Source organism: Leptosomus discolor, chromosome 6 (genome assembly GCF_034619465.1).
Source record: "Leptosomus discolor isolate bLepDis1 chromosome 6, bLepDis1.hap2, whole genome shotgun sequence".
NCBI lineage: Eukaryota > Metazoa > Chordata > Aves > Leptosomiformes > Leptosomidae > Leptosomus > Leptosomus discolor.
The window spans coordinates 16,558,283-16,584,112 of NC_141396.1; the positions used below are offsets into that span (position 1 = coordinate 16,558,283).

Consider the following 25,830-nt stretch of genomic DNA (forward strand, 5'->3'; position numbering starts at 1 on the left):
GCCACAGGAAGACATGCGAGAAACTGGGGGGATGAAACTGAGTTTTAGGCAGCTGCTGATCAATGATTTTTTTTTTCTTTTTTTTCTTTTTGTAACTTAATTCCCAGTTCTGTGAGCAGTTAGACACCACGTCCTCTGCTAGAATAAACTACATTTATTATTTTCCTTAAATCTGCCTAATTCGATGCATGGTCTCAAAAATACTCTGATAAGCCCATGGTACCGTAGTCCTGCAGATTTGTCTACGGAGAGAACTAGTGAGCTCCCAAAGTGTCCATCTCCCAACAGGTGTTTTGAGGTTCTTGAAAATCTGAGATGCACGATTTCCATAAAGCTGTGGGAACTGCTCTGGAGGCTGGTCAAACCAGGTGCCACCCCAGGAGACAGAAATCCCCTTTGCACAGTGCCTCTTCAGCAGGCAGAAAAAAGCTCCAGATAATGACAGACAATACCTCTGTGTATAACAGCACCTTTTGACAGAGAACGCTCTTTGGATCCGCAAACAACTCTGTACTCATCAATGGCTGGGTCTGATTTAGCTTTTGTCTTTCGTATCTTGCGTAGAAGCAAATGTGGCAGCAATTTGTCATAGTCAAAGAGATCCAGAGGAAAAACACAACAGTGAGACCCAGAGCTCTGCAGCGCTCCAAAGACCACAATAGCTTCAGAAACATTTTCCTCAAACTGAGCCCAGCCCTGAGGAGCAGAGAATGTGTCGAATTATCCTCGTTTCACATCATCACATGAAAAAAGAGAAGTGAATACACCGATTTTACAACCCTGAGAATGAATGAGAGCAAGTATTTGTCCCACCATCTGGGAGGAGATGATAGAGGTGAAGGAAGAGGGAATACAGGGGGGATGGTAAAAGTTCACAGAGACCTTCTATTTTTCTGGAGGGATGCTTCACATTCCAGCAGCAAAAATGAAGGAAGCGGACATGAGGAGTAGATCAGAGAGGGGAAATAGGAAGATGGATGAAGTGCAAGGCTGGAGGAGCAAACGAGTCAATTATGAAAAAGAGGAAAGGACTGTGTGCAGAACCCAATGAGGAGATGGAGCTCAGGGGAAGGAACAGCAGCCAAAATGCTCTCAAGTCAGAGACACTGCTCGGGTGAGCGAGACACAAAAACGTTGTCATCATTCACGTAATGATAAAATTGTAAACCTCTGTCCTCTGTGTCTATTTGGTGACAGCACCTCTGTCACCAGCTCTACCAGGACAAGTAAGCATGGCCCTGCTATAGACAAAGACAGGAGAAATCAGATATGTCAAAGCTGCAAACTGTTGGTTTGCACAGAGAAATCAGAAGCAACACGTGAAACTCACAGCTTGAGCACAAGAGGAGGAACCACTGAGAGCTATGGGTCATTCCTGAGAACCAGACAAGTAGATGAAGGAGAAACAAAGTGAAATGCCAGCAGTGTAGAAAGCAATGAATGCTCAGAATGAACCCAGGAGATGAGGAGGACCAGAAGTGAGCCCCACCGAACAAGGGGGAAAGGCCAGCGGCACATCACTCAGCTGTACTAACGGAGGGAGGAGGAGACAGGATGATGCTCGATAGACCTTAAACCAATACTCTGTTTCCATTGCCCAGTGAAAGCTCTCAAATAAATTCAGAAAAAGCAATCCTCTTTCTGCATAAATTCCAATAACAACAGTTAAATTCCTGAGCTGTTCCTCTTTAAGGCAGGGATAGAGACACATGTCTGCAAGCATCACTTGTAAGGTTGCAAGCGTCACTTGTAAGGTTGCAACCATGCAGAGACATGGTCTGCCTGCAGCTTCACATAAATCTGATATAAACCCGACCCCTCCTTCTGACAATGATCAAGCAAATGGTTCCTTCCCCCATCTTGGGAACGATGGGACAGGAGAAAAATGTCACAAGAAAAATGAGAGAAGCATTTCCACAACCCTTGACAGCAAACACAGCCTCACCTCAGCACTGCTTCAGTGCTGGCATGTCTGCAGAAGTGAGGGGGAAGGCACAGGGTCCGTAGCCCAGGCACAGCAACTTATCTCCCAGAAACAACTGCAGGGAAAGAGCATATATTCATAGCGCAGACATCTCCTTTATCCTTTCTGCCATGATCTGGATGTCGCATAGCTTCTCCCTCCACAGCTTCCCTTCTGTTAGCCCTTTAATAACAGCAACATGGAGAAAGCTAAAAATAAAGCTATATAAGCAATGTAATAGGCATGCAATTGCGTGTCTATTTTCTTTTAAAAAATGATGCTTTATTTCCTGTACAATGGAAACTACAGTTTGATGTTACAACTATTGGGCTTTGACTGAATTCAGAAATTTGACTTAAACAATGACATTTCCCCCTGTATTTAGCATTACCATATGTCACTGATTATATATTTAAGTCGCAGAAATGAATTAAATTTCATGGCTTCCTCAAGTTAGATTCTCTTGAGTGGACTGCCTTTTGTTATTAACCAAAATGCTTGGAAAACAGTTTAAATCAAAACAGCAGACTTTCAGGAGAAAATTGGTTATCACAAACCAAGTGTTTAACACGTCATCATCCAGAAGGCTGGGTAAAGCTTTGCAAACCTGCAGCAATGACAGCCAGGATAGAGAAAAGGGGTTAATTGAACACCACAGGCTCAGGGATAGAAAAAAAAAAACAACACAGTGCACTGTTTGGACTTCTCTTGCCTGTGGTCTTATTCCTTCTGCCTCAGAAGTTATCATATATCCCACATCTCAGTGCTTATTTCACTTGCTTGGGGAAAGTATCTTCTCACAGCTGGCTACAGAGCATTAGTGACAATCACATTGCACACATGTTCCAGGAGAAGCCAGCCTTGTGCTTGCTAGATTTCTTCCCACTTTCTGCAGGAAAAAAAAAAAAAAAAAAATCCAGATTTTTTTACTCCTTCTGTTTCCCATCATGATTTGGATTGCTAATACTTCTATCCCCACTAGCAGTCCACTGGCGGCTCCTGGCCCTTTTCTAAAGGACCAGCAGACAGCAGACCCCCTGGGCTCCCATCAACCAGGAAGGAAGCAAATTGCAACCCACAGGTTCTGGGACTCTGACTCCAAACCTTAAAGTCAAGGTGGCGTGAAGGGACTTTACAAAACTTCCCATGTCCACACTTCCCTCCTCCTCCAGGTCCTGCCTGGACCTGCCACAGTCAGAGCTTGAAGAGGACAGCTGTGATCAGAGATGTTGCTGCTGGCAGGGGTCATGGAGGTTGCAGGCTGTGACACAGAAGCTCAGTGGTGGCAGATGTGGTGTAAAGCAGAACCAGAGCAGTCCTAGTGAGCAGGAAGCAGGTTGTTATTCCTAACTGAAGAGCAATGTCTTAAGAGGAGAACAGGTAAAAGAAGCAGGCATAAGAAGAAAACAAGAACAGCTCTGCCGCGCTTGCTGAAGGACTCACCAGGCAGGATACAGCCGGGAGAGGCCTCAGTGAGAGCCTTGCAAGGTCATGTCATACTTTGCCAAAGACTCAATCAATTGAGCATGTGCTAAAGCTGAGTTTGTTTTGTCTTATTTGGAGCTTTGGAAGATATTTCCTATCTTGACTCATTGAACACGCTCCAGCCACACACCTGCAACTTCTGGAGTGCATCCTCTCAGCAAGAGGCTAGCTAGCACGTCGTCACTTATGCAGGGCAAATCCTACTGAAAGCACATCAGACCACAGCTTTCGCACCAGTTTACTTTTGCATGTAGCACATGTAAGCTAACATCTGGCAAGAACACAACTATGTCCTGATCGAGATGGAGCTCATCGCAACAGATGGTGTTTGATGCTGCAGGACCAGGGCAGCTCCACCCCAAAGTGAGCATTATCTCTCTTCTGCATTTTTATACTCTCCGGCCACATCTTTTTGGAAGTGGAGCTATTGTCACATAGGCTTTGCAGTCCCCTCGATACCATATACCACGCCCAACCTACAGGTCACTGTCTAGTCCTAACATCCAGGTTATTTTGCTCCCGTAGAGGTACCTCAGTGCATGAAGCAGGATCCTGACGCAACTGTTGTAGTGTGCATTAATGTAACATGACGTTAGCAATACTCTGAATCCAGTGCAGGTGGAAACTTTCTCTCCAAGCACCCAGTAGCACTGCCAGCATGCATGCGCAGCACTGGTAGTTAACAATCTAACAAGTAACATCTGGTGCCCATTTTGGGGCAAAGGATGGAAAAAACAGCAAAGAGCAGCCTCCAGTGCCACCTCTTCAAGACTGAGGGTTTCATCCTAAAGGAAAAAGCGTTCAGAAGAGAAAATCCATCATCGAAACGAATGTTGTTGTGACTCTGGAAGACAGAAGACGTGACCATCGCTGCAGCTTTACACAGTTACTGTCTGAGATTTTTTTTTTTTTTGCCAGAGGTCTATTTTGCCGGTTGAAGTATGGAAAGAGATTGCCACCTTGTGGTTCCTCCTCCTGCAGTGCCATGGGGTTGTTTTCAGTTGTATTAGCCTTGTCAGTGGTTTCCAAACTGCTGTCTGAGGATTTCTGGTGACAAGAGTTTTAGGGACAAGAATATTTTCCAAGTACTTACTTAACTAAAAAAGCAAGCCTGTAATTCACAGTCTTCAGCTCCTATACTGAGAAACTCTTCACCAGAAAATCTTTGAGGAATCTAATCTGCATGTTAATAAAGACGAGTAACTACTGGCAACGGGTACAGCTTCCAAACAGCCATCCAAAATGCTATGGCAGTGACACACAAAACCAGACCGTTTTTACAATATTCTCAGCATCGAGAAATCTGCGAGAAATTCAGTGCTGACAGCAGTCTGCAGTTTCAAAACTTTGGGATGGTCTCAGGCAGTAGTTCCCACAAAGTCCTAGTAAGGAAGGAGCAGCCATATGCTTGTCCCCACCACCTGCAGATAGGAAGGCAGGAGCAGACTGAGTTTGTCACTAGTCACTCTAGGTACTGCTTAGGACAGTTTGTGAAATCTGTTCCTCAGGTGATACAAGTTGGGGCAAGGTCTGCAAAAAGAAGGTTACCAGTTGGCTCCTCTGTAAATTATGCCCAGGTAGAGCACCAGGCAGTATTTCCCTGCTAGAGCTAGGGGGGAGTTAGAAAGGGGAATATCAGCAAGAGCTTGTGGAGCAGCACAGCCCCTGTGAAATCCCAGGGAATTAATCAATTTCAAGGGAAAAATTTAGCTGCCTCTCCCAGAGAGGGGGAAGAGTCTCCCTCAACAGAGCAAGGAGCAGATTGCCCTAAAAGCTTTTCATGCCAATCTGCCTGCTGACATACTGACACAAAAAGTGCCCCATTTTCGTGGGTGGGAAAATGAGTGAATAATTAGAATTTTTGGAGCACTTCTTTTTCCTTCATGACATTTTCTGACTAGCTTCCTGCTTTGTCACTAGTGAGTCTGTTATAGCTGTAAGCAACTGACTGTTCCAGTTCCCCAGCCTCGTTTCATGCTGTCGTGGATGCTGGTCCAGAGAAGACCCAAGTTTCAACAGTCTCTAAGCACCTTCTTCAGCACATACTCCTGAAGCTGCAAAACCCCGGTTTTGTATCACATTCCCCATCCAGTCTAGACATGAGACAATGTTAGCGACAGCATGGTACATTTGTTCCCTAGCAAGACTGCAAACCTAAAGACTATCCGCCCCCAATTAAAAATAAAATAAAATTAAATTAAATTAAAATCACTCCCACGGGAAGAAGGATGAATTTGAACTGAAAAGCGGAAGGGCTGGGCCTCGGCAGACCACAGAGGGAGGCTGACTGCGCGCCCCAGCTTTAGAGACTGCTGGCAAAAGCCTTCCAGCAAACCTCACCCGCCCAGCGCACGGGGAGGCGCGGTCCCCCGCACACAGCGCACCCTGCGTGAAACCGGGAGTGAGTGCGGCCGCGGGTGGCTGGGGCACGGCTCGGGTGGCTGGGGCACGGCTCGGTTGCCCGCAGGTCTCCCTAGCTGCCGGGGGTGGGGGCGGCCCCGTACCCCCGGGGAAGCGCTCCCGGGCAGCCCCGCGCCAGATGTGGGGAGAGCGCACGGCGCCGCCCGCCGTGGGGATGCTCCCACGGGGGCCGAAGGCGAACAGCCCCCCTACACACACCTCCCCGTTCCCCGCGTAGGCGCCCCGGCAGCCCCCCTCCGCCGGCCCCTCCCGCCGGGGCGCCGCGGGCCGGCTCCCGGTCGCACGTGGCGCGGCGGCTGCCCGCCCCCCCGGCCCACGTGTGCCGCCGCGCCGTGCCGCGCCGCGCCGCGCCGGCTCCCCGCTGCAGTCCCGGTGCGGCGGGCGGGCGCTGCGGTGCCGGCGCAGCGGCATGGCGGCGACGGCGGGCCCGGGGCGCGGCGGCCCCACCGGCGGCTGGGGCCGGAGCCGGGGCGCCGTGCTGCTGCTGTTCTTCTCGCTATCGCCGCGGCCGCCGGCCGTGGCCGCCTGGCTGCTGGGGCTGCGGCCCGAGGACACGGCGCCGGGCCGGGTGTCCCTGGAGGGCGGCGCGGTGCAGGCGGCGGAGGGGAGCCGCTTCCTCCTGCGCCTCTACTTCCAGCCGCAGCCCGAGGGCAACGGCAGCCGCGGGCCGGCGGGGGAACGGGAGCCGCGGCTCGTCTTCATCGAGGAGGCGGCACCGGCGGCGGCGGGGGGCAAGGCCGCGCGTGGCCCGGCGGAGCGGTGCCGGGAGCGCAGCGCCTGGGCCTCGGACGTGGAGGTGGTGGGGCCGCTGCGCTCGGGCGGGGCGGCGGGCTCGGCGCTGGCCGAGGTGCGGGTGCGGGAGCCGCGCAAGGGGGAGGCGGCGGCGGCGCCGGGCGGGCGGCTCTTCTCGCTGTGCGCCTGGGACGGGCGGGCCTGGGCGCACCACGGGGCGGCGGGCGGCTTCTTGCTGCGGGTCCGGCCGGCCGCCCCGGCGCTGGGCGCCTGGCTGCTGCCGCTGCCCGAGGCGGGCTGGCTGCGGGCGCTGGGCGCCCTGCTGCTGCTGGGGCTGTCGGCGCTGTTCAGCGGGCTGCGCCTCTCGCTGCTCTCGCTGGACCCGCTGGAGCTCCGCGTCCTGCGCAACAGCGGCTCGGCCGCCGAGCGGGAGCAGGCGCGGCGGGTGCAGGCGGTGCGCGGCGGCGGCGGCACCTACCTGCTGTGCACGCTCCTGCTGGGGCAGGCAGGGGCCAACGCGGCGCTGGCCGGCTGGCTCTGTGCCTCGCTGCCCGGCGGCGGGGCGGCGGCGGCCGGCGGGCCGCGGGGAGCGCCCTGGCTGCCGGTGCTGCTGTGCGCCGCCGCCGTTTTCCTGGGCGGAGAGGTGCTGCCCTACTCCGTCTGCTCGCGGCACGGGCTGGCCATCGCCTCCCGCACCCTGTGCCTCACCCGGCTGCTGATGCTGGCCGCCTTCCCCCTCTGCTACCCGCTCAGCCGGCTGCTGGACTGGGCGCTGCGGCAGGAGCTCAGCGTCTTCTCCACGCGGGAGAGGCTGCTGGAGACGCTGCGCGCCGCCGGCCCCCACGGCGACCTGGTGCGGGAGGAGTTGGCCATGGTGCAGGGAGCGCTGGAGCTGCGCACCAAGGTGGTGGAGGACGTGCTGACGCCGCTGGCCGACTGCTTCATGCTCCGTGCCGATGCCGTGCTGGACTTCGCCACCGTCTCCGAGATCCTCCGCTCCGGCTACACCCGCATCCCCGTCTACGAGGGTGACCGGCGTGACAACATTGTCGACCTGCTCTTCGTCAAGGACCTGGCCTTTGTCGACCCCGATGACTGCACCCCCCTGCAGACTGTCACACGCTTCTACCGCCGCCCGCTCCACTGCGTCTTCAACGACACACGCCTCGACACGCTGCTAGAGGAGTTCAAGAAGGGTGAGGCCGCCGGGCCGCCACCCCCCGGGATTCCCCTCCACCCCTCTGCACCCCCAATGATTCCCATGTCAGCAGACCCCACGGCCCACCCTGCCTGGCCTCCTGGCAGGACCCGGGGATGCTGGGGGGAGTTGGGCCCTGCATGCGCTGGTGTGGCGGTGACCCCGGTGTCACCTGATGGAACAGTCCCTGGGTGGATCTAGGGCCGTCGGTGCTGGTTGTGCCTGTGATGTTACGGAGGCTGTGGGAGTCTTTGGCCTCAGAGGTTGCTGGCTCAGTGGGTGAGCCTGTCCCGCAGGACTGATGTCTCTGCAGGGGCCTGGCAGCACAGGCACGGTGCCTGCCTCACACCCCTGCCAGGCAAGGCAGCATTCTCTGATCTGTTCTGTGTGGAGGAGTTTATGGCAGGAGATCGCATCTTGTTACTTCACTCTGGCGTTTTCAGCTTGGCAGTGAGAAGCAGGTCTAGAAAGTGTTTCTGTGCAAGTGGTTTGAAGGAAGCAGAAAAGCCTAAACTCTTAGAAAGAGATGTACTTCTTTTTTGCAGCTGTGACTGTATTCGTAATGCAGCAGCTGCCAGCAGCCCCAGAGATGCTGAGAGCTGTATTTCATTAGCCATACCTTGAGAATACACACAGCATGTGTTTTTTCCCCCCGCTGGGAAATGTGTTTTGCTGCTTGTTACTCGGTATGTCATACCGTGGTGAGTGAGTCTTTAAGAAATGGCTGCAGCGGTGACATCCTGCATGATGTAATGCGGGAGGATAGCACCCGGCTCCGGGGCTGCCTGGGGCTGCTCTGCCGCAGGCAGAGCTGATCATGTGAGAAAGGCCAACCTGGTTCATCCCAGATACAGAGAAAGCCTCTCTGTGAGTCATCTCCGTGCTCGTTTTTAGAGCTGGGAGGAGGGGAGGATAGGACGTTTCTTGTGTGCCAGGAAAGTGATCGGTGGATACATGCAGGTCAGTATCCTCTCCGGAGATGCACATCGGTGTCCCCACCACCTCTTGGGATCACAGGGAGAGGAGTTCTGTGTGGCACACAACACCTACCCTCTCTGCCCCTCAGCATGACTGGAGACTCCCAACACTGCAAAACAGCAAATTCCTGGGTTTTATACCGAGACCATTAGCAAAAGCATTAAGATTGCTCTCTGGGTTCAACCTTCATGAGCTGCAGTAGTCGCCCCCCCCCCCCCCCCCGCCTCGGACCAATGCCTTTTCTAACAGAACCATTTGTCTCTCCTCTTCCTAATTCCTTATGTGGTTCGCAGTTCCTTAGCTGTGGCTTCCTGCATGATACTACAACGTTACTCAAGTTCACCGGAGGTCTCTGCTACCTCTCCCTTGTCTAGAGGATTTGGTGTTACCAAAGGTGTCAGATGACTGGGACAGTCCCCCTTGGTCAGCCTCCCCTGCACTTGATCTGATTTACTTTGATGTGTTTAACTACTTCCCCCTCCAAATTTGCTCTACAGCCTGGTACCCTATGGATCAATAGACCTATAGAAATGAACTTGTGGTTGCTTAGCTCACTGCCCTTTGCTTGTCATCCTCTCTGCCCTGCTTCAACAGGGATGTCCTCTGTGTGTTGCTCCCTGAGCTGACAAGTGCATTAACAAGCCTTGCTACCTGCCTGCACTTTCACGTTAATCTCAAATGAAGATTATCCGTCCTTCTTCAGCATTGCTCCTTTGAACTCTTGGCATTTCGCTTCAGGCTCTTCCTTCCTTACATCTGTTTGCTGTCATGGCCTTCTGGGGCATTTTGCTGCAGCCCCTACATACAGCTCTCCCTAAAACTTATTTCTGTTCCCACCTAATTTCTCCTTGTGTTTTCTAAATTACATGGCTGAGAAGCCTGCTTTTAGCCTTAGTATCTAACTCAGCATGGTGTTTAGCAATTCTAGCTCTTCCCCCAAATGTTCTTCTCCCCAGGTGCTGCTGTTCTCTTCCGATTCATCTTTCCCCTATTTGTAGGCATTTGGTCACCCCCAGCACCCTGTGTTTGTAGATCACCACCCCCCAGGCCAGCCCTGAACCCCTCCTAACCGCTCTTTTCCCAGTTCTAAACACAGGTTCCCGTGCCAGCTCCTGCATTGCGACAGATCTTCGCTCCCAGCTGCCTTCAGTCCCATCCACTGCTGTTTTAGCCCTGTTCACTTGGCTATTTAATTTCTAAAATAAAGATTTCCCATTTGTAATTAAGAATCTTCATCACTGTTTCCTTTTCTGTGTCCATTTGAATTATGATGAAGTATCTTGTTTGATCCAATCAAGGTTGCTTTCCATGGCCAGGTCTTCTGTGACATCTCCACTAATTAGAGAGTAGGCTGATTGCTTGTTGGTTGAGCGAGTGCTTAATGAAGGCATTCATCACTTCACACATCCAGGGTGCCTGCAGGACAGCAAATGCTCCCACTGATAAGGCCCAGTCTCTTTCTAGGAAATTAAAGTCTCTGGTAAGGACGGCGTTGATAACCATCTCCAGGTCCTTAGGCCCCTGCCAAACCTCTAGAGAAACTTTGCCAGCTTCCTTTTCCTTCTCACATGATTAACTCAAAACAGTTTCTGTATCCTTTATTTCTTTTTGTTATTACAGTGTTTATGAAAAATACCTGTCACATTTTATTTCTTTCTTTCCTGGATAGCAGTGTATACTTCTGATCTGTTTCACTAGTGATTAATGTTCTGCCACATCCACTATGCCCATAATGTCATTTTTTTGCATAATGTATAAGCAACAATTTCACTACCAGAGCTCCTTGCAATAGTACACAGACATTTGTTCTTTCTTGCTGAAAATGTCAAGGGATGATTAAATACAGCACCTTGTGACTCTTGCTCACACCTTCAGCAGCACTCTCCCTTTTCTGTCTCTCTTCCTACTCACGAATATTACACCGTTATACTTGTTTACCTGATGCATTTCTTTTCTCTCGTTACACTGTCGTAGCTGTGAAGATGATCAGCTTTTTTTCCTCTCTGGTCTTTTATAGCAGGGTTTGAAGGAAGTTGTCCTTCATTAGTTTCTAGGTATGCTCACACCAAACCTCCTTTGAGCTCAGTTCCATTAAGATGCATTGATATCCACCTGGAGTTTAATCCGTAGATGAGTCACAAATCCCTCTCCTCCAGCAGGACCCTGTGTAGATGGAGTTACCCTTCACGGACCTGGGGAAGGGCAGTTTTGTAGCGTTAGCTTGACAAAACATTTAAATTGTATGAAAATTGCAGCATACAGTTCAGTAGCCCCTAGAATGGCCCAGTGTGGTTACAGCGGCTGCGAGCTCCTGATATTGACAAAATATGGCCTTTGCCCCATCATAGCACAACTGATCAAACCCTTCACAAGCCTGCTGCTGCTGGCATTGTTTGATGTCTCTTCTGGCACTAATTCCTGGAGAAAGATGGTTAAACTGGGGGCACTAATGGGAATTGGGAAAAACTCAGAGATGGCTGCAAACAGCAGCGGGGACTAAAGGGGGGCTTGCCTACAAGAGGATAGCTTGGGCTTCCACCCACAGCCCAAAAGAGGAGGGCAGCTGCAAAAACAGCGCTGAAAAACAATGCTACAGCAGCGTAAGACAGGTCCAGCTGAAGGAAATACTTGTGCTAGAAGATGGTTTTGTCTTTATCTTCTCATCAAAACTAAGTGGAATGAACTCATAAATAATGAGAAATAATTTGCCATCTTTTGAGGCAAGCTAGACAGAGTCATTATAGAAGGCATGCAGAGTTGTGCATCATTTACATACAAGTGCTAAATGGAGGACCCTACACAAAATGTGTCCCCTCTTCTCTAGAAATAAGAAAATACATACCAGTACGGTAACTTTGCCACCAGCAGCCTGAAAGAAGCTGAAACTACAGAAGGAGTGACAAAAATTTGAGACAATTTCTTGGCAATTTGTATTGGTACGTCTCAGAATACCTAGCTTTATTCTAGGCTCCCAGGAGGAAATACCTAATACACCGGAGAGATAGCTGCACCATATTTAGCAAGCTAAAGCTAGAGGGGCAGATGAGGTCCCAGTAGGAAAAACTTCACCTTGGGAATATGGAGCTCAAAGGAAAAGTTTATGCATTCATTCAGTGTGAAATGCTGTGGGTGATGCAGTCTGTTTCTCCTCCATCCCTAGAAGATAACCAAAGCAAAGCATGTTGCAGCCTCAGTCCTGTGATATCAGTCCTCATAGCGAGCTCTTCTGTGAGGTCCACATCCTCATTCTGTAGTGCCTTTGGGAAGCCATAGTCTTACCCATTCTTCAAGTCGTTTGTGGATTTTGTTGACTGATTTCCTGGGGGAGTCTGTATAGAGCAGTGGGACCTTTCAGCAAGTAATTTTCCTCTGTCAGAAGAACAGTAGAAATTTGCTCTTTTGCTCATTTTGATGTAGCAGGGCAGAGGCTGAGGTGCAACTCAAATTAGCCTTCTGTGGTTTGGCATCTTTTAAGAGTTACTAAAAGTAAAGTCTGCAAAAACAAACTTCCTGGCTTAGCAGGGAAAACAGCCTGTCCTGTGGAGGACAGCTCTGCCCTAGGGTCTGTCTTTGCTTTTCAAAATACTCCACAGCCTCTATCAGACAAATTGAATGTAGCTGGAAAAGTTGCCTACACTTGCCAGGAACTGGGTCGGGACCATTTCAGCTGCTTTCCTTACTATCCTTCTGAGCCTGTGGTCATTGCAAGCACAAAGCACGGCTTGAAATTTAAGTCGGCCTTCAAGAGATTTCTGCAAGGATGGTAACCACTATCTTGATGGCCTGAAGCAATGACCTCCCTAGCCAGTTGTATGGGTTGAGGAGCTGTTTGTTACCCAGGAACTATCCCCTTACACGTCCCCTGAAGGGCAATTGCCAGGCAGAGAGTGGGTGAGGTGCTGATACACAAAAGATGGTTTCAGTGACTCATGCTGCAACTCTGCCTGAAACATTACTTTGCTTTTCCCCCAAAACTGTGATAAATCTTACTGTGTGAATCCTGTGCTGCTTTACCCCACCCCAGCAAGCGCAGAAGCAGGCCTACACCAGGGAGGTGTTCAGCAAAGCAAGAGGAGAGCCATGTCCTTGGGGGAGAGGGCATCCATCCAGCCATCTCCCTCTTGGCAGCTGTCAAAGGCACCTTCAGACTGAGCTATGGGAAAGAATAAAATGGCCTATGCTAGAGACACTAATGCATTGGCTCTTCAGAAGTTTTTTAGCTTCAGAAAGCCTTGGCATCCTTGTAGGCTTCCCTAGGCTCCAAGTAACCTGCAAGAGGACCCACCATTTGTGGGCAGGCAGGGTCATACCCAGATCAGAACCCTGTTGTACAACAGATGGAAGATGAGACTCTGTGTCCTCTCTAATCTTCCCCCTTACCCTCCTGATCTGTTTTGTCAATGGTAATGCATCAGCTATTCCAAATATTCTGTCTTTTCCCCAGTTTTCCCTGGGGTTAGGAAAAGCACCAAAGGAGAGTATGAGAAAGGCTTTTATACTCTGCTAGAGACCAACGTAAACAGATGAAGTTCTCATCTCTCTCTTCTTCATCCAGAGGAAGGTCTAGATTAGGTTAGGATTTACAGTTTTCCCTTCGCATAGCTCTGATTCCCCATAGAGCTGGGTGCTCTCACAGCCTTCTGGTTATTTGCCCCCTGTATAGGTGTAGATGTTCATTGCCTCCAAGTGCAACTCCTCAGGCATGCGGTTTCACCCTTGGTGCCAAGTCGTGGTAACACAAGAACACGCTCACATTTCCAGTTCAAGAAGTTCAAATCAGGGTCCCCACTTGCTTCAGATGCAGGTCTGCAAGGGGGCACGGAGATGCTGGCAGCCCCTGGCCCTGGTGAGATCTCTGATAAAAAGCACACAGAAAATAGATTTCAGTTACATCATGGTTGTTTCACAAATCGACCTTATTTACCAATTACCCTTTTTTTTTTTTTCCTTCCATTTTGTAGCTTGTGCCTGTGCCTTTGATCTCCTAGGAACAGCTTTAGATCTTACCATAAAATTCATTAAAATAGATTTCATGCTTAGAGTGCTCATCCTGTTGAACAAGAGACAAGGCTAAAGCATCTTTAACGTTCCTCTGGCAGAGCACCTACATAAAAAAAAGATAAGGAAGTAGTCTGGGCTATATTTGCAGCCAACAGCATTTTCTTTCCCACAAATAAAGGCATTTCCATGTGTTTAGACCCTGTTCTCCCATTGGGGAGGATGCTTTGAGGTGGATCTATGAGTCCAAGGTCATTTATGTACCTATGAAAAACAAGGCTCCTGAAAATGGGCATAAAAGGTTTGGATATCTGTTCAGCTGCTTGCTACATCCGGAAGCTTTCCGCTGTTTATATTAGCTCTGTAATTTAGCATTTTGAGGCATTCACTTTCTACTGAAGCAGTTGTTTGAAAAGAGCAGATTTCATGTAGCTCATAAAGAATTTAGTACAGTTGTATCCCATGCTGAGCAGACACTTAATCACCTATAGACTTCCTGTGCGAGAGCAGTCCTGCGGAGGCTGGGGGAGCTATTCACACAAGTGAAGTTAATTGCCCGTTTGTTCTAGCATTTGCCAAACCACGGCTTTGATTCTCAAGTGTTTCACTTGTGTTTTCCTGCATCAGTGATAGCCCTGTAAAATTCATATGTGACAGCTTGCTAGCGGGGAAGCAGCTCACCCTTATAGTTCATTTCATTTGAGCTATCAAGTAATGGTTACAATAGCATGTTTTTTGGAATCCATTTTACAGGTCTTAAAGTTGGTTTAGATCAAGTTTGGGGTTTTGCTTAAGTGATTTATCTCTCTCTGTCGTACTCCCATTGAGGCAGACCTGCAGGGTAGTGGCTGGCAAAGAGAACGTGAGCCCTCTGATGTCCCTGAGTCTGTCCCTGTGCCACCTTCCCGTCAATATTGCTTCCGCCTCATAAAATAGCCCAGCTTCTGCCCTCGTACCTGCTCCAAAAGCCACTGCTTTTACTCTGTGCAAGTATAGCAGCTCCCAGGGCCAGGCAGGGGTATACAGCTGAGCTTGGCAGCATCCCCAGCCCACGAGGGAACAAGCCATGACCATAAGCCAGGGCACCTGCAAATCCCCACCACCCTTACAGCCAAATGTAGAGGACCTGTTAGAAAAGTGGTAGGAGGAGACCCAGGACTCAGCCGGGTTGGAGGGCGGGACTTTGCAAACGATTTCATGTCCCTCAGGTGGGAAATCAGGGCAGGTCAGCCCTGTCCCAGCAGGGGCCAGCTGGAAGCAGCAGTCATTTGCACCCAGCTCTGCCAGGGATGGGAGCGGGTTTTGGGGTGTTTTGTGATTAGCTGGCCAGGCAGGGGCTAGGATCAGCTTACTCAGTGTGGGCCAGGAGCGACCACGTGAATTGCAATGATTTTCCATCACTGGGTACCTGCTCCATCTCTAATGTGGTATTAGTCTGGAAACCTAAACCTAGGGGTTTATAGTTTGGCTGTAAGTGTTTATTTTCTGTGAAAATAAAGAACTCTTGAGCACTCTTAACAGCCCTCCTGGCTCTGCCCCTAGTGCAGTGAAACCGTGGGTCTCCTTCCAGAATAGCAGTGCTGGGTTATTTCTAAATAATCTCATTTGCTGCTACATGAACATGTAGCTGGAATCACATTTTTCTGAAGCTGCTCTAGAGTAAATTACAGTGTTGATCTAAGTGTTTGGCCAAAAAAAGAATTGCCTCCATTACTCTCTGACTGCCTTTAAGTAGCACCTAAGCTTTTTGTAAGGGCTCAGTGGTTTTGGGTTGCATGTAAATGTCATTAACAACAAGCTTTTGGCCAAAAGAAATAACTTTTTCCCTCTCCTCACTCACCCAAGGACTTGTAAGAGACCAGATGGCCCCAATGTTTGGGAGTGGAGTTTGGCAAAGGAGACATTTTCAAAAGCTGGACTTTGCTAAGATGAAACGTAGCTGTTGCTGCTGTCTTATGGCCAATTCTGCTGCTTTTTTCTTTTTAAGTCTGAAGCCGTGTTGCTTTATTACCCACTGAACAGACAAGATGTACAAATCCATGTACAAAAAGGAGTGAAATAGGCTGGTCCAAAGAACATGTTGAATTTTCAATGCCCCAAGGCTATTGATTTGGGTTTTTAAAGTGTACCTCAGTGCTACTTGATGCAATGTTATGTTCTTGTTTCTAATTCTGTAGGCGTGGGAGGCAGCGAGCTGCTCTCTGAAATCTTGCAATAAAAGCTTGGTATGAGGAGGAGGGGATTTATACTGTGGAAAATGCCCAAGCTTTTCTGTGAGAAATGTGTAGTGCTGATCTTCAGCTGAGAAGTGTCGTTTGCTTGTCTTAAATCCAGGGCAGGGTTATTTGAAGGTTTCATGGTCCCCAGTAAGATGTGTTTGGTGGGACTGCTGGGCTGCCCTGGATGTGCTCGTCCCGTCACCTCCATGGGGATGAGCCAGAAGGCACCAGTGGGTGAGGAGGGAGCTGTGCAGCAGGGAGGAGCCCACCCCTACGGCGTCTTTATGCATAAGCACTGTTCGCACACCCTTGTCCAGAGCAGCAGGCGAGTTTGTTAGAGAGTCTTTATGGGAGAAGCAGATGCAGAGGCATAGCAGAAGGGACCTGCTGCCCTTTTGGGTGACCATTGCTGTTCAAGGACCTCAGCTCTGGGCCCGTGGGGAAAATAAGGTGTTTGCAGGTTTCTAGAGGTCCCTGCAGTGCCCATGGTACAGTTGGGTTTGTGCAGGCATTGCAAGAGGAGACCCCAGGCACGCAGAGCAAAGAGAGAGAGGGAAAGTTGTTGGCTGTGGGGCCGATGAAGGACATTTTTAACATTTTATGGAAAACTAGAGGTTCAGAACCTGTGTGCGCTGCTGAGTAGTGTGGGAGCCACAGGGGCAGTAAGACCAGTGCTGTTTGTTGGCAGGTCCAAGAATACATTGGAGCTAGAAACCCAGAAGTTGTTTGTGGCTTGGAAGTCAGGTTCTGGTCAAGCTGCTGAGCAGGAGCATAAACCAGAGCAGACAATGAAGGAAGGGAGAAGTTGAAGAAGTCAAAACAGCTTACAGAGAGCAGGATGTGCGAAAACAAATAGCGATGTTTCAAGTATGCCAAAAGCAAGAAGCCTGAGAATGTGTCAGCAGAGCTGCCAGCTCACTGGGGCAAGTGAGAAAGCTGAAACTCCTTCCAGGCAGAAGTCACCATCAGTGCAGCTGAAGGTCCCGGTCCCAGTCTGCTTAAGGTAACAGAGAGGAGGTGCTGTCAGGGGCAGGGTTTGGAGAAGACGTTCAGGTGCAAGCTGATGGCTTGAAAAGTGTTCAGCCTCTGTGTCCAGATGGTTCACCCAAGAGTTCTGCAGGAGCTGGGCTGAAAGCTGCAAACATACACATTTCTGCATTAAAACCAGCTGCTGCTCCGAGGAGCTGGAGGCTTTGCCCGTATTTTGAGAAAAGCTTTAGAATCAGCCCAGACAGTGATGGATAGAAAGATGTGCGGGAGCTGTGCCTGGCAATTTGATAGGAAAGATAATTAACAACAGAATGGGAAAACAGCAGGAGGATGAGGGAAACCAGTAGAGCCCAAGGACACACTCACATTTATGTGTTGGAGGACTCTGTCTCATTACTCTGTTAGAGTTATCTTGTGCCAATGAAGCCGAGGGTAAGTAAGAAGCACCTGATGTAATGTACACTTCATTCCTGCACAGGAGGCTGTCAAAGAGCTAAACAGAGTGACTTGCAGCAGATTTCCTAGGTAAAGAAAGCAAGTGGCACCAAAAAAAGAGCCAGACAGAGTCCTGTGACACCTAGAAATAAGCCTGGGGAGCAGCAGCCCTGTTAGGCTGGGCTGTGTGTTCAGCCCTTCTCCTTGGGTTAGCATGGTTGGGGTGCATTTGGATGACAGTGGCTGTTTGTGAGATTTGGCTGTGATCCATGCCTCCCACCGAGCCCTGTCCACCTGCCAGCCTGCTGTGCTGGGGACCCCTCTCACCAGGAGTGGGAGTCTCACGGCTGCTCTGCTCTCCCCCGCAGGAAAGTCCCACCTGGCCATCGTGCAGCGAGTGAACAACGAAGGGGAAGGAGACCCGTTCTACGAGGTGATGGGCATTGTCACCCTGGAGGATGTCATTGAGGAGATCATCAAGTCCGAGATCCTGGATGAGACAGACCTGTACAGTTAGTGTCCCAGAGCAGCTGCTGTGGTTGCAGGAGCCAGGGTGGGACCCCGCACAGACAGACAGACATGTGGGTAGGAAACAGGCCAGAAAAAAACATGATCCTTCCCCAGAGCAATTCACAGTCATGGTGGGAAAGACAAGAATGATGGAGATGCTGGTCAGGTGTCAGGGAGTCTTGAATGCTTCAGATAGAAAAGCACCAGCATCAGCAGCCAATGGCTGAGCAGGGCCTGACCCAGGGACCAGTGTGTTGTGCGTGAAGTGCCCATGGGTGGTTCCCAAGCTCCTTTCCAGCTCTGGGTGATGCATCCAGCCAGGACAACCCAGGAGTTGTTCTGAGAAAGAAGCATGTTTCACCACCCTGCTCCCTCCCTAGGGAGCTGCTCCCAGGGCTGTGATGCATGGCACATTTTGTGCACCTCGCTGTTCCAGCTGCTGCTCCGCAGCAGCCCTGCCATAGGGTGCAGCAAGACGTGCCTCTCTATATACGTGTGCATGTGGTATGGGGCCCTGCAGCTGCAGTGGCTTTGTGGCTGCTGCAGGCAGGAGACTGCTCTGCTTTCTGCCCTGCAGCGGACAATCGGAAGAAGGAGCGGGTGCCCCACCGGGGACGCAAGCCCCAGGACTTCTCCATCTTCAGGCTCTCAGACAGCGAGATGAAGGTGAAGATCTCCCCGCAGCTCCTCCTGGCTACGCATCGGTTCATGGCAACAGGTACCTTTGCCCTTGTGCAAGCCCTGTGTCTCCTGGCAGCAGCACGAGCTTGCAGGGCATCCCTGAGCTGTTCCTGGGTTGGGCTCCCCCATCAGCGAGCAGTTTCCACCTGTCTGGACCCCTACCCTGGGCATCCTGCTGCTCCACCATCGTCGGTCTGTGTTTGGGTCCCCTCTGTGCAGCAGGGTGCTGAGGCTGAGGCCGTGCAGCTCAGAGGATGAGCAGTTCCCTGCAGCCCTGACCCCACTGAGCGAGCATGTGTTGCCTCCCCTCTAGAAGTGGAGCCTTTCAAGTCCCCATACCTCTCTGAGAAGATCCTGCTGCGGCTCCTGAAACACCCCAACGTCATCCAGGAGCTCAAGTACGACCGAAAGAACAAGAAGGCAGCGGAACATTACCTCTACCAGCGCAACCGCCCCGTCGACTACTTTGTCCTCATCCTGCAGGTGCCTGGGGCAGCAGCGAGTGGAGGGTGGCAGGGGGTGGCCTGTCTTTCCTTACCACCTTGCTCTCGGCTCCTTCTGCCAGCGGAGGTGCCCGTCTTCTCGTACAGGATAGTGGAGGTCCCTGCAGCCCTGGGTGGGTCGGTGACCAGGAGCGCAGGGTGCCTGTCTGAGCAGGTTTTCCTTCTCCTTCCAGGGGAAAGTGGAGGTGGAGGTTGGCAAGGAAGGGTTGCGGTTTGAGAACGGAGCGTTCACCTACTACGGCGTCCCCGCCATCATGGCTGTTGTCTCCTCAGGTAAGGGCTCTGCGGGCTCCATCCAGCCCTGCCTTTGCTTCTGCAGCCTCCATGGGGCTAAGCCAGCTGGTGGCCAGCAGAAAGTGCTGGCCATGGTGTGGGGTGGCCCTGCTGTGGGGCACAGGCCAGGCGGGAGCCCTTTCTTTGCGATTCCTACACCTCTGACTGTCATTTCAGATAACGACGTGCGGAAGGTGGGCAGCCTGGCTGGATCCTCCTTCCTGTGTAAGTCTTTTGGGACAGTCTGGGGCTCTAAAACCTCTCCTCCGCAGCAGCAGCTGGCTGGAGGAGGGATGGGTTTGCACCCCTTGCAGAGCAGCTTGGGCTCTGTGCTGGGGTCACACCCTTTAAAAAACTTGGTGAACAAACAACATTCTGAGGGGCTGATTTAGCAGAGTCCCCACAGAAGGACTTTGAGGTCCCTTTGAGGTTTTAGCCATGTGCTGGATCCCTGTGGATGCATCCCAGCACGGCTGGCACTGCAAGGGGCACTGCCCATGGGCAGCAGTGTGCCCACGCAGATGGGAGCAGTAAACCCTGTGACTTCTGGCACGGTGCACCTTGGTCTCAGTGTAACACCTCTGGATCCATTTGCATTCCTGAGGCTCAGAGCACGAGCTGAACGTGGGTCCCGTGCCAGGGGAACAGGGGCTGCTTGGGAGCTGCAGAGATGGGTCAATTTACCTATGAGCTCGGGGGGGGGGAAGTTAACTGAGTTAAAAGTAGATGCTCCAGTGCCACTGAATTCCCTGCCTGCAGAGCTGATGGATTAATGAGGAGATCCCCTGCTTGCAGGGGTTAAGAGGGATCTCTGGTCAGGGGAGCCAGTGAGCCCCCCCACCTTCTTTGCTGATCACTCCTGCAAATGTTTAGTGCCTGGAGATTTGGGAGAAGGCAGAGGTGCTGCCCACCCACAGTCTGGCACAGCCCTCATCCTAAACCCTAGATGTCACAGTGCTAGTGGTAAGCCAAGGATGCGCAGGGTGCCTAGTCAAAACAGGACCCCACTAAGGAGAAGTCATGGAGAGAAGAGGGAGAGACCCTTGGGGCAGGTGACTGTCAGTCCCATGCATTCCAGTCTTTGTGCAGCTCTAGAGTTCACCTGTTTCTTGTTGCCTGCTTTGCTTCCATTCCAAAGGGTGGTTCGTGGGCGGCTGGATTAACCCCTCAGTGTGCATTCCTGCTCCCTTGTGTGTCCACAGTGTGCTTGGTTTAGACAGAAGGAATAAATAAAGCATCTGTTTTCCCCTGGGACATTGCTGCATGGCCCAATGCTGCCATGCCCTTGGTGACTGTCCCCAGGGCCCCGCTGGGGCTCAGGCAGCGGGTGCTGCCTGCGGGCCACGGGACAGGCAGGGCATGAGCCACGGTGGGAGCTGTGCCGGTGTGGCCATGCGTGTCTGCAGTGCTGCCCGCCAGGACACTGCCACTCAGGGCTCCTTTGCTCCCCGTGCTCATGCATGACGCTGTGTCACGAGATGTTTTCTGCCATCCAGCCACCCCTGCCTGCCACAGGACGTGTGCAGTGCCGCGCCCCTGGCCAGCAAGGGGGCAGGGTGGGAGGCAGAGGTTGCAAGGCATCTCCCTTGAACATTTAACAATTAGTTATTAATTAACCATTGTTATGCAACCTTTTTATCACCAGGTGATCTTTGGTGTTGCCAGCCAGGGCAGGCGTGCGGCAGCAGAGACCCGGCACAACCAGCCCCACGGCGGGTTGGGCAGTGAGGGCAGGGAGTGAGCGCTGGTGGTTAGCAACCTGTCCTTTGTTCCTGGCTGGATGAGGTTGTTCTGGGCAGCACTTTGTGCTGGTGCCTTTGCCTGGACTTTTATTTGCAGAAGGTTTCAGTCCACGGGAGAACATGGAACAGGATTTACTGGGGCAGGAGTGGGGAGAGCAGAAGGAGGAGGCTGCAGAGCAAATTTCCCCGAGGGTTTTACCTTCGAAGCAATTTAAAAACATTAATCACGTAGGCAGCGGACAGTCCCTAGAGCGTTGCAGCCATGCTGCGGGCACAGTGGCTGGAGGGAGGGCAGTGTGGCCTGGGCAGGAGGGCCAGCAGCTGGGGGAAGTGAGGCTGTGGCTGGAGGAAGTGGCGGGCTCGGTTCTCCCACCGCTTTTGAGGTGGGTGCTGCCAGCAGTGAGAGCAAAGATGGAGCATCAGGAGGTATTAATGAGTGCGTTGCTCACGTTGCATGCCAGTCTCTCCATGCTCCCCCACAGAGGCCTGCACTGCTGTGGCATGGCCCAGGAATGCTGTGGAGGGCAGCGGGGCAGCTCCCTGCAGGCAGCAAGTCACAGGGAGGGGGAACGCCTGCCCCTGAAATTGTCACTGCTGCTGTAACCCATGGCAATAAAATGTGGAAAGTGAACGTCCAGTCATGTGCCCTCTCTGTGGCAATAGGTCCTGGCTTCTTGTGGTTCCCACATGGAGCAGCTCCCGGTGGGTGGCTCCTCTCGGCATCACCCAAAGTCTGTTGAGACCCAGAGCCTTGCAGGGAGCTGCAGGTGGCTGGGCGTGAATGCCTTTGCTTTGCATCATGCTGAGGGGCTCCTGCCAGCCCCTGCCTGCAGCTGTGGGGCTGTGTGGAGACAAGGGCTGTTGCAGAGCACATTCCCTCTCTGCCAGCTGCCTGCACACATAGAAGCATCCCAGATGCCAAGCAGGGTGACTTCATTTAGCTTCTGCCCATCTCCTAGGTGGCACAAGGTGACCATAAAGTCCCCTCTCCTTGCAGTGGCTGGCGAAGGGCTGGAGCAGGGTGCCAGCACTCAGACGATGTGAGGAAGATGCTTTCTGCCCACACCGTGGCTGTGCAGACAGGCCTGGCAGGAGCTGGTCCCCCCAAGCCTCACCTCCTCTCACCTGGTCTCAGAGCAGTCTGTTGATTTACAGCATTCAAGTCTGTGTACCTGTCCCCGGGGCTGGCGAGTGTCTCCCCAAAGCAGAAGCAGGAGGGAGTAAGAAGGGTGGGAAGGGATGCTGGAGGTAGTGGTGGGAGCCTGGCCCAGGGCTGCTGGCACATGATTCTTTTTCTCATTCTTCCTCTTGGTCTGTCCCCCACCCTTACCTCCATCCCTTGCCCTCCCCCATCCCCTCCTTTCCTTCCCCCTCCTTCTCTCTGCAGTGCCCGTCTCCGTATCCCGTACCTTTGCCTTCAGCAGAGGGGACTCCCTAGCTGGCTCTCCAGGTAACAGGACATGGCTTTGTCAGGGACCTGCAGATATGTGCCAGGCTCTTTCCAGATCTCTGTGCATGGTACAGCAAGCTCACTCCACCCTGCATGGTGGGCAGCACCAGGAGAGAAGCAACCACAGCACACCACACCGGGCAGCCCTTCAGGGTTGGAGCATGGGTGGCAGATAGGGGACAGCAGCCCTGTCCCTGCCACAGCCTCCCCGGTATGATGCAAACCCCAGGAAGAATGGGATGGGAACAAGGGGGACCCATGGACTGCTCAGGCTTTCTTTGGTGTGAAGTTCTGTAATTTCCTGCACTAAGTGCTTGGGTTTTCTTGCTTCTTGCTGCTTCTGACCACGGTTACCCACAGCCCTGCATGTACGCTGTTCTGCTTTGCTTGCTTTCTGGCAATCTGGGTAATAGAAGGGCGTTTTAGCAGCAGAGCAAAGTCAGCAAGATGTTGACGTCACCCATGCAAGGAACAAGCTGCCTATGTTCCCTAATAAATCACTGACCACACAAAATCCATTACACCATGGTCAGAGGCCATCAGTCAATGTGAATGATGGGCCAGCTTGCTGTGGCATCTTCTGCTCCTGTTCTGGAGTCAGGGTAGACAGGAGTGTGCCCTCGAGGCAGGTTAAGTAAACCCCATGGGCTGCCAGCTGCAACCAGGAGAATTCGTGCCAAATGCCATGCAGAAGGTCTGCGTTAGCAGGGGAGCTGTCAGTCAGTCAGTGTGACAGGCAGGCAGCAGGCAGCAGCCCTAACCTCTCCTGCTGGTGCCAGGTCAGATGCCTGCCTGCCTGGTCCCTTTGGTTTGCGTGGGACTGGCATGGCACGGAGCCTCTGCTGCCAGTGTGCACTGAGGAAGACACACACCCCACCCCACCCCCCAGCCACCCGCAGGTCCCTGTAGGGCCCCTGCCAGCCCCAGTGTGCATGGGGGACAGCCGCTGGAGGTGACTGGTCCACCCTGGCCCTGCACCAGTACCAGGGACACAAGCAGCACCACGAGTGAGAGTAAGTGTTTGCCTCTCCGCTGTCCTCTCCTGCAGTGAACAGGTCACCATCACGGTGCAGCGGGCTCAACCGCTCCGAGTCCCCCAACCGGGAACACAACGACTACGGGGGCAGCACCACGCAGCTCCACAGCAGCAGCAACAACATCTACACGCCCGACTACTCCGTTCACATCCTCTGCGATGTGCAGTTTGTCAAGGTACTTCTGGGCTGGCAGGGACTGTCCCACCCCAGCCACCCCCTGCCTAGGCACCCTCTCACCCTGCATTGCCCTGGGAGCCTGGTGGGTGCCCAGTGGGTGCTGGGGAGTCCCTCACTCCTGCTTCCCAGGGTTTGGTGTCACCAAGTCACCGGGAAGTCCAGGTAGGGCTTGGTGCCCACTGGGGTGGGCATGCATGTCTGTGTGCCCAGGTCACCCGGCAGCAGTACCACAACGCGCTGGTGGCCAGTCGCATGGACAGCTCGCCCCAGTCCCCCGACATGGAGGCCTTTGACCGGGATTCAACCAAGGCCTCAACCACGCGGGGAACCCCACAGACACCCAAGGAGGACCCCACCACCCTCCTGAACGAGAAGAACAGTGTCATGTGTGAGTCACCCAGCAGCGTCCCTTCCCTGCCACAGACCAATGCTGTGTGTCCCCTGGGGGTGGCTGTGCTGGGACCTGCTGGCATGACAGGCATGCCACTGTCGAGACACAGTTGCACATGGCCTGGGGCGCGTGCGTGTTTGCACACACCTGTGGACGCTGTTCTGTGCCTGCACACACACACACACACACACACACACACACACACGTGCAAGTGTGCAGGCACATTATTCCACATTGCCATGTGCTCCTGTCTCCCAGGGGTCCCTGGCACTGGGACCTGCTGCAGAGGCTGGCAGCCTGCTGTGTCCTGCCCCAGGGCACAGCACCTCCCTGCCCTGCTACCACGCCTGCCCTGTCTCCCTGCAGGCAGCCGCTCGGAGGGGCTGCGCAGTCCCAGCGAGTCCGTGTTCCTGCGCATGGAGGGCATCCCCTTCATCCAGGAGGAGCTGGCTGACAACGAGGAGAACAGCAAGCGTCAGAGTGAGTCTGGCTGGGGGACGTACACATGCGACCCTGGGGGTTGCAAGGGCTACGGGGCACCGGGGCGCTGCAGCCACACTGGGCTTTTGCAGACAGTGAGTGCTGCAGCACCGTCCTGGAGGCAGAGTCCCCAGGCACAGAGGCTGGGACCAGCTCATCGCCGAGCAGCTCTGAGGAGACGCTGGGCAGGAGGCTGCTGAGATCCCTCAGTGAGTGACCGACCCGGGGAGAGAGCACCCAGGGGAGAGCTCTGCCCTAGCACCCAGCTGCCTGGGCTGGCTGCTCCCCAGCCACGTCCTAGGGACACCCTGCATGGGGCTGGTGTGGAGCAGGGGGGCAGCCTGGTTCTGTGGCAGCACCCCAGCAGCAGGCAAAACTGCAGCTAGGGCTAGCTCAAGCAGAGCCAGCCACCTGGTCCTGACCCAACCCTATGCACCCCCTGTCCTGAGCATCCTTGGCCCCCAGCACCCCAGGCACCTTCGTTGCTGCAGGTGGGCGCAAGCAGCGGTCATCGCTGGAGGGTGAGAAGACACCAGAGGAGAGCTCCAATCTCGCCCCATTAATCACCTGAGCAGCAGTGTGGCTGGAGCATAGTGCTGGAGGCCCACGCAGACTGAAGGTAGGAACCTGCCTCTTGGCACAATATTCCTTCCCCAGCAAATGGAAGGTCACTTAATTTTAATAGTGTAAAATCAAGTTTCAAGCAGCAAAGCCAGACGATGTGCTTTGGAGCCCGTGCAGGCATGCATGTTGCTGGGGGCTGGAGCAGGGTCAAGGAATGTAGCAGCATCCCTTGTGGCAGGCATGGATGTCAGAGACAGAGTGAGACCCTGACGCATGTTTTCACAGCTAGAGATGTGTGTCTGCACCAGTATCGCTGATCCTGCCTAGGGAAGGTGCTGCAGGCTTCAGCAGCAGCAGCAGGTCAGAGAGGGCAAGCTCTGGCTGCCTGCACCAGGCTGCGCGTGTGTCTTGCAGGTCTGCAGCATGGGGTCTCCTGCCACGAGGCTCACGTTCAACAGCAGCAGGTCTGCACTCGCTCGCTGCCTGCCCGCCTGTCCGTCCGCTCGTGCCGCCCCTCCCTGCAGGACTTGCGCAGAGCCCCATCCCCAGGCGAGAAAGGATGTGTCCCCGCTGGGGCTGAACCACCCAGGTCGCCTGGACCAG

The 25,830-nt window shown here is 53.0% G+C and overlaps 1 protein-coding gene across 2 annotated transcripts; it reads left to right on the forward strand.

The window, feature by feature from the left end:
- The first annotated feature begins 6,278 nt into the window (after positions 1–6,278).
- CNNM1 (cyclin and CBS domain divalent metal cation transport mediator 1) lies at positions 6,279–25,234 on the forward strand. 2 transcript variants are annotated; one of them, XM_086466667.1, is made up of 12 exons: positions 6,279–7,797; positions 17,788–17,931; positions 18,507–18,647; positions 18,924–19,093; positions 19,287–19,386; positions 19,564–19,611; positions 22,516–22,578; positions 23,627–23,790; positions 24,003–24,180; positions 24,442–24,663; positions 24,756–24,872; positions 25,155–25,234. In XM_086466667.1, the coding sequence occupies exons 1-12, from the start codon at positions 6,279–6,281 to the stop codon at positions 25,232–25,234; spliced, it is 2,946 nt and encodes a 981-aa protein (XP_086322793.1). The 2 variants fall into 2 exon arrangements, with proteins under 2 accessions (XP_086322793.1, XP_086322794.1); XM_086466668.1 differs by having other exon boundaries at positions 24,550–24,663.
- The last annotated feature ends 596 nt before the right edge of the window (positions 25,235–25,830 follow it).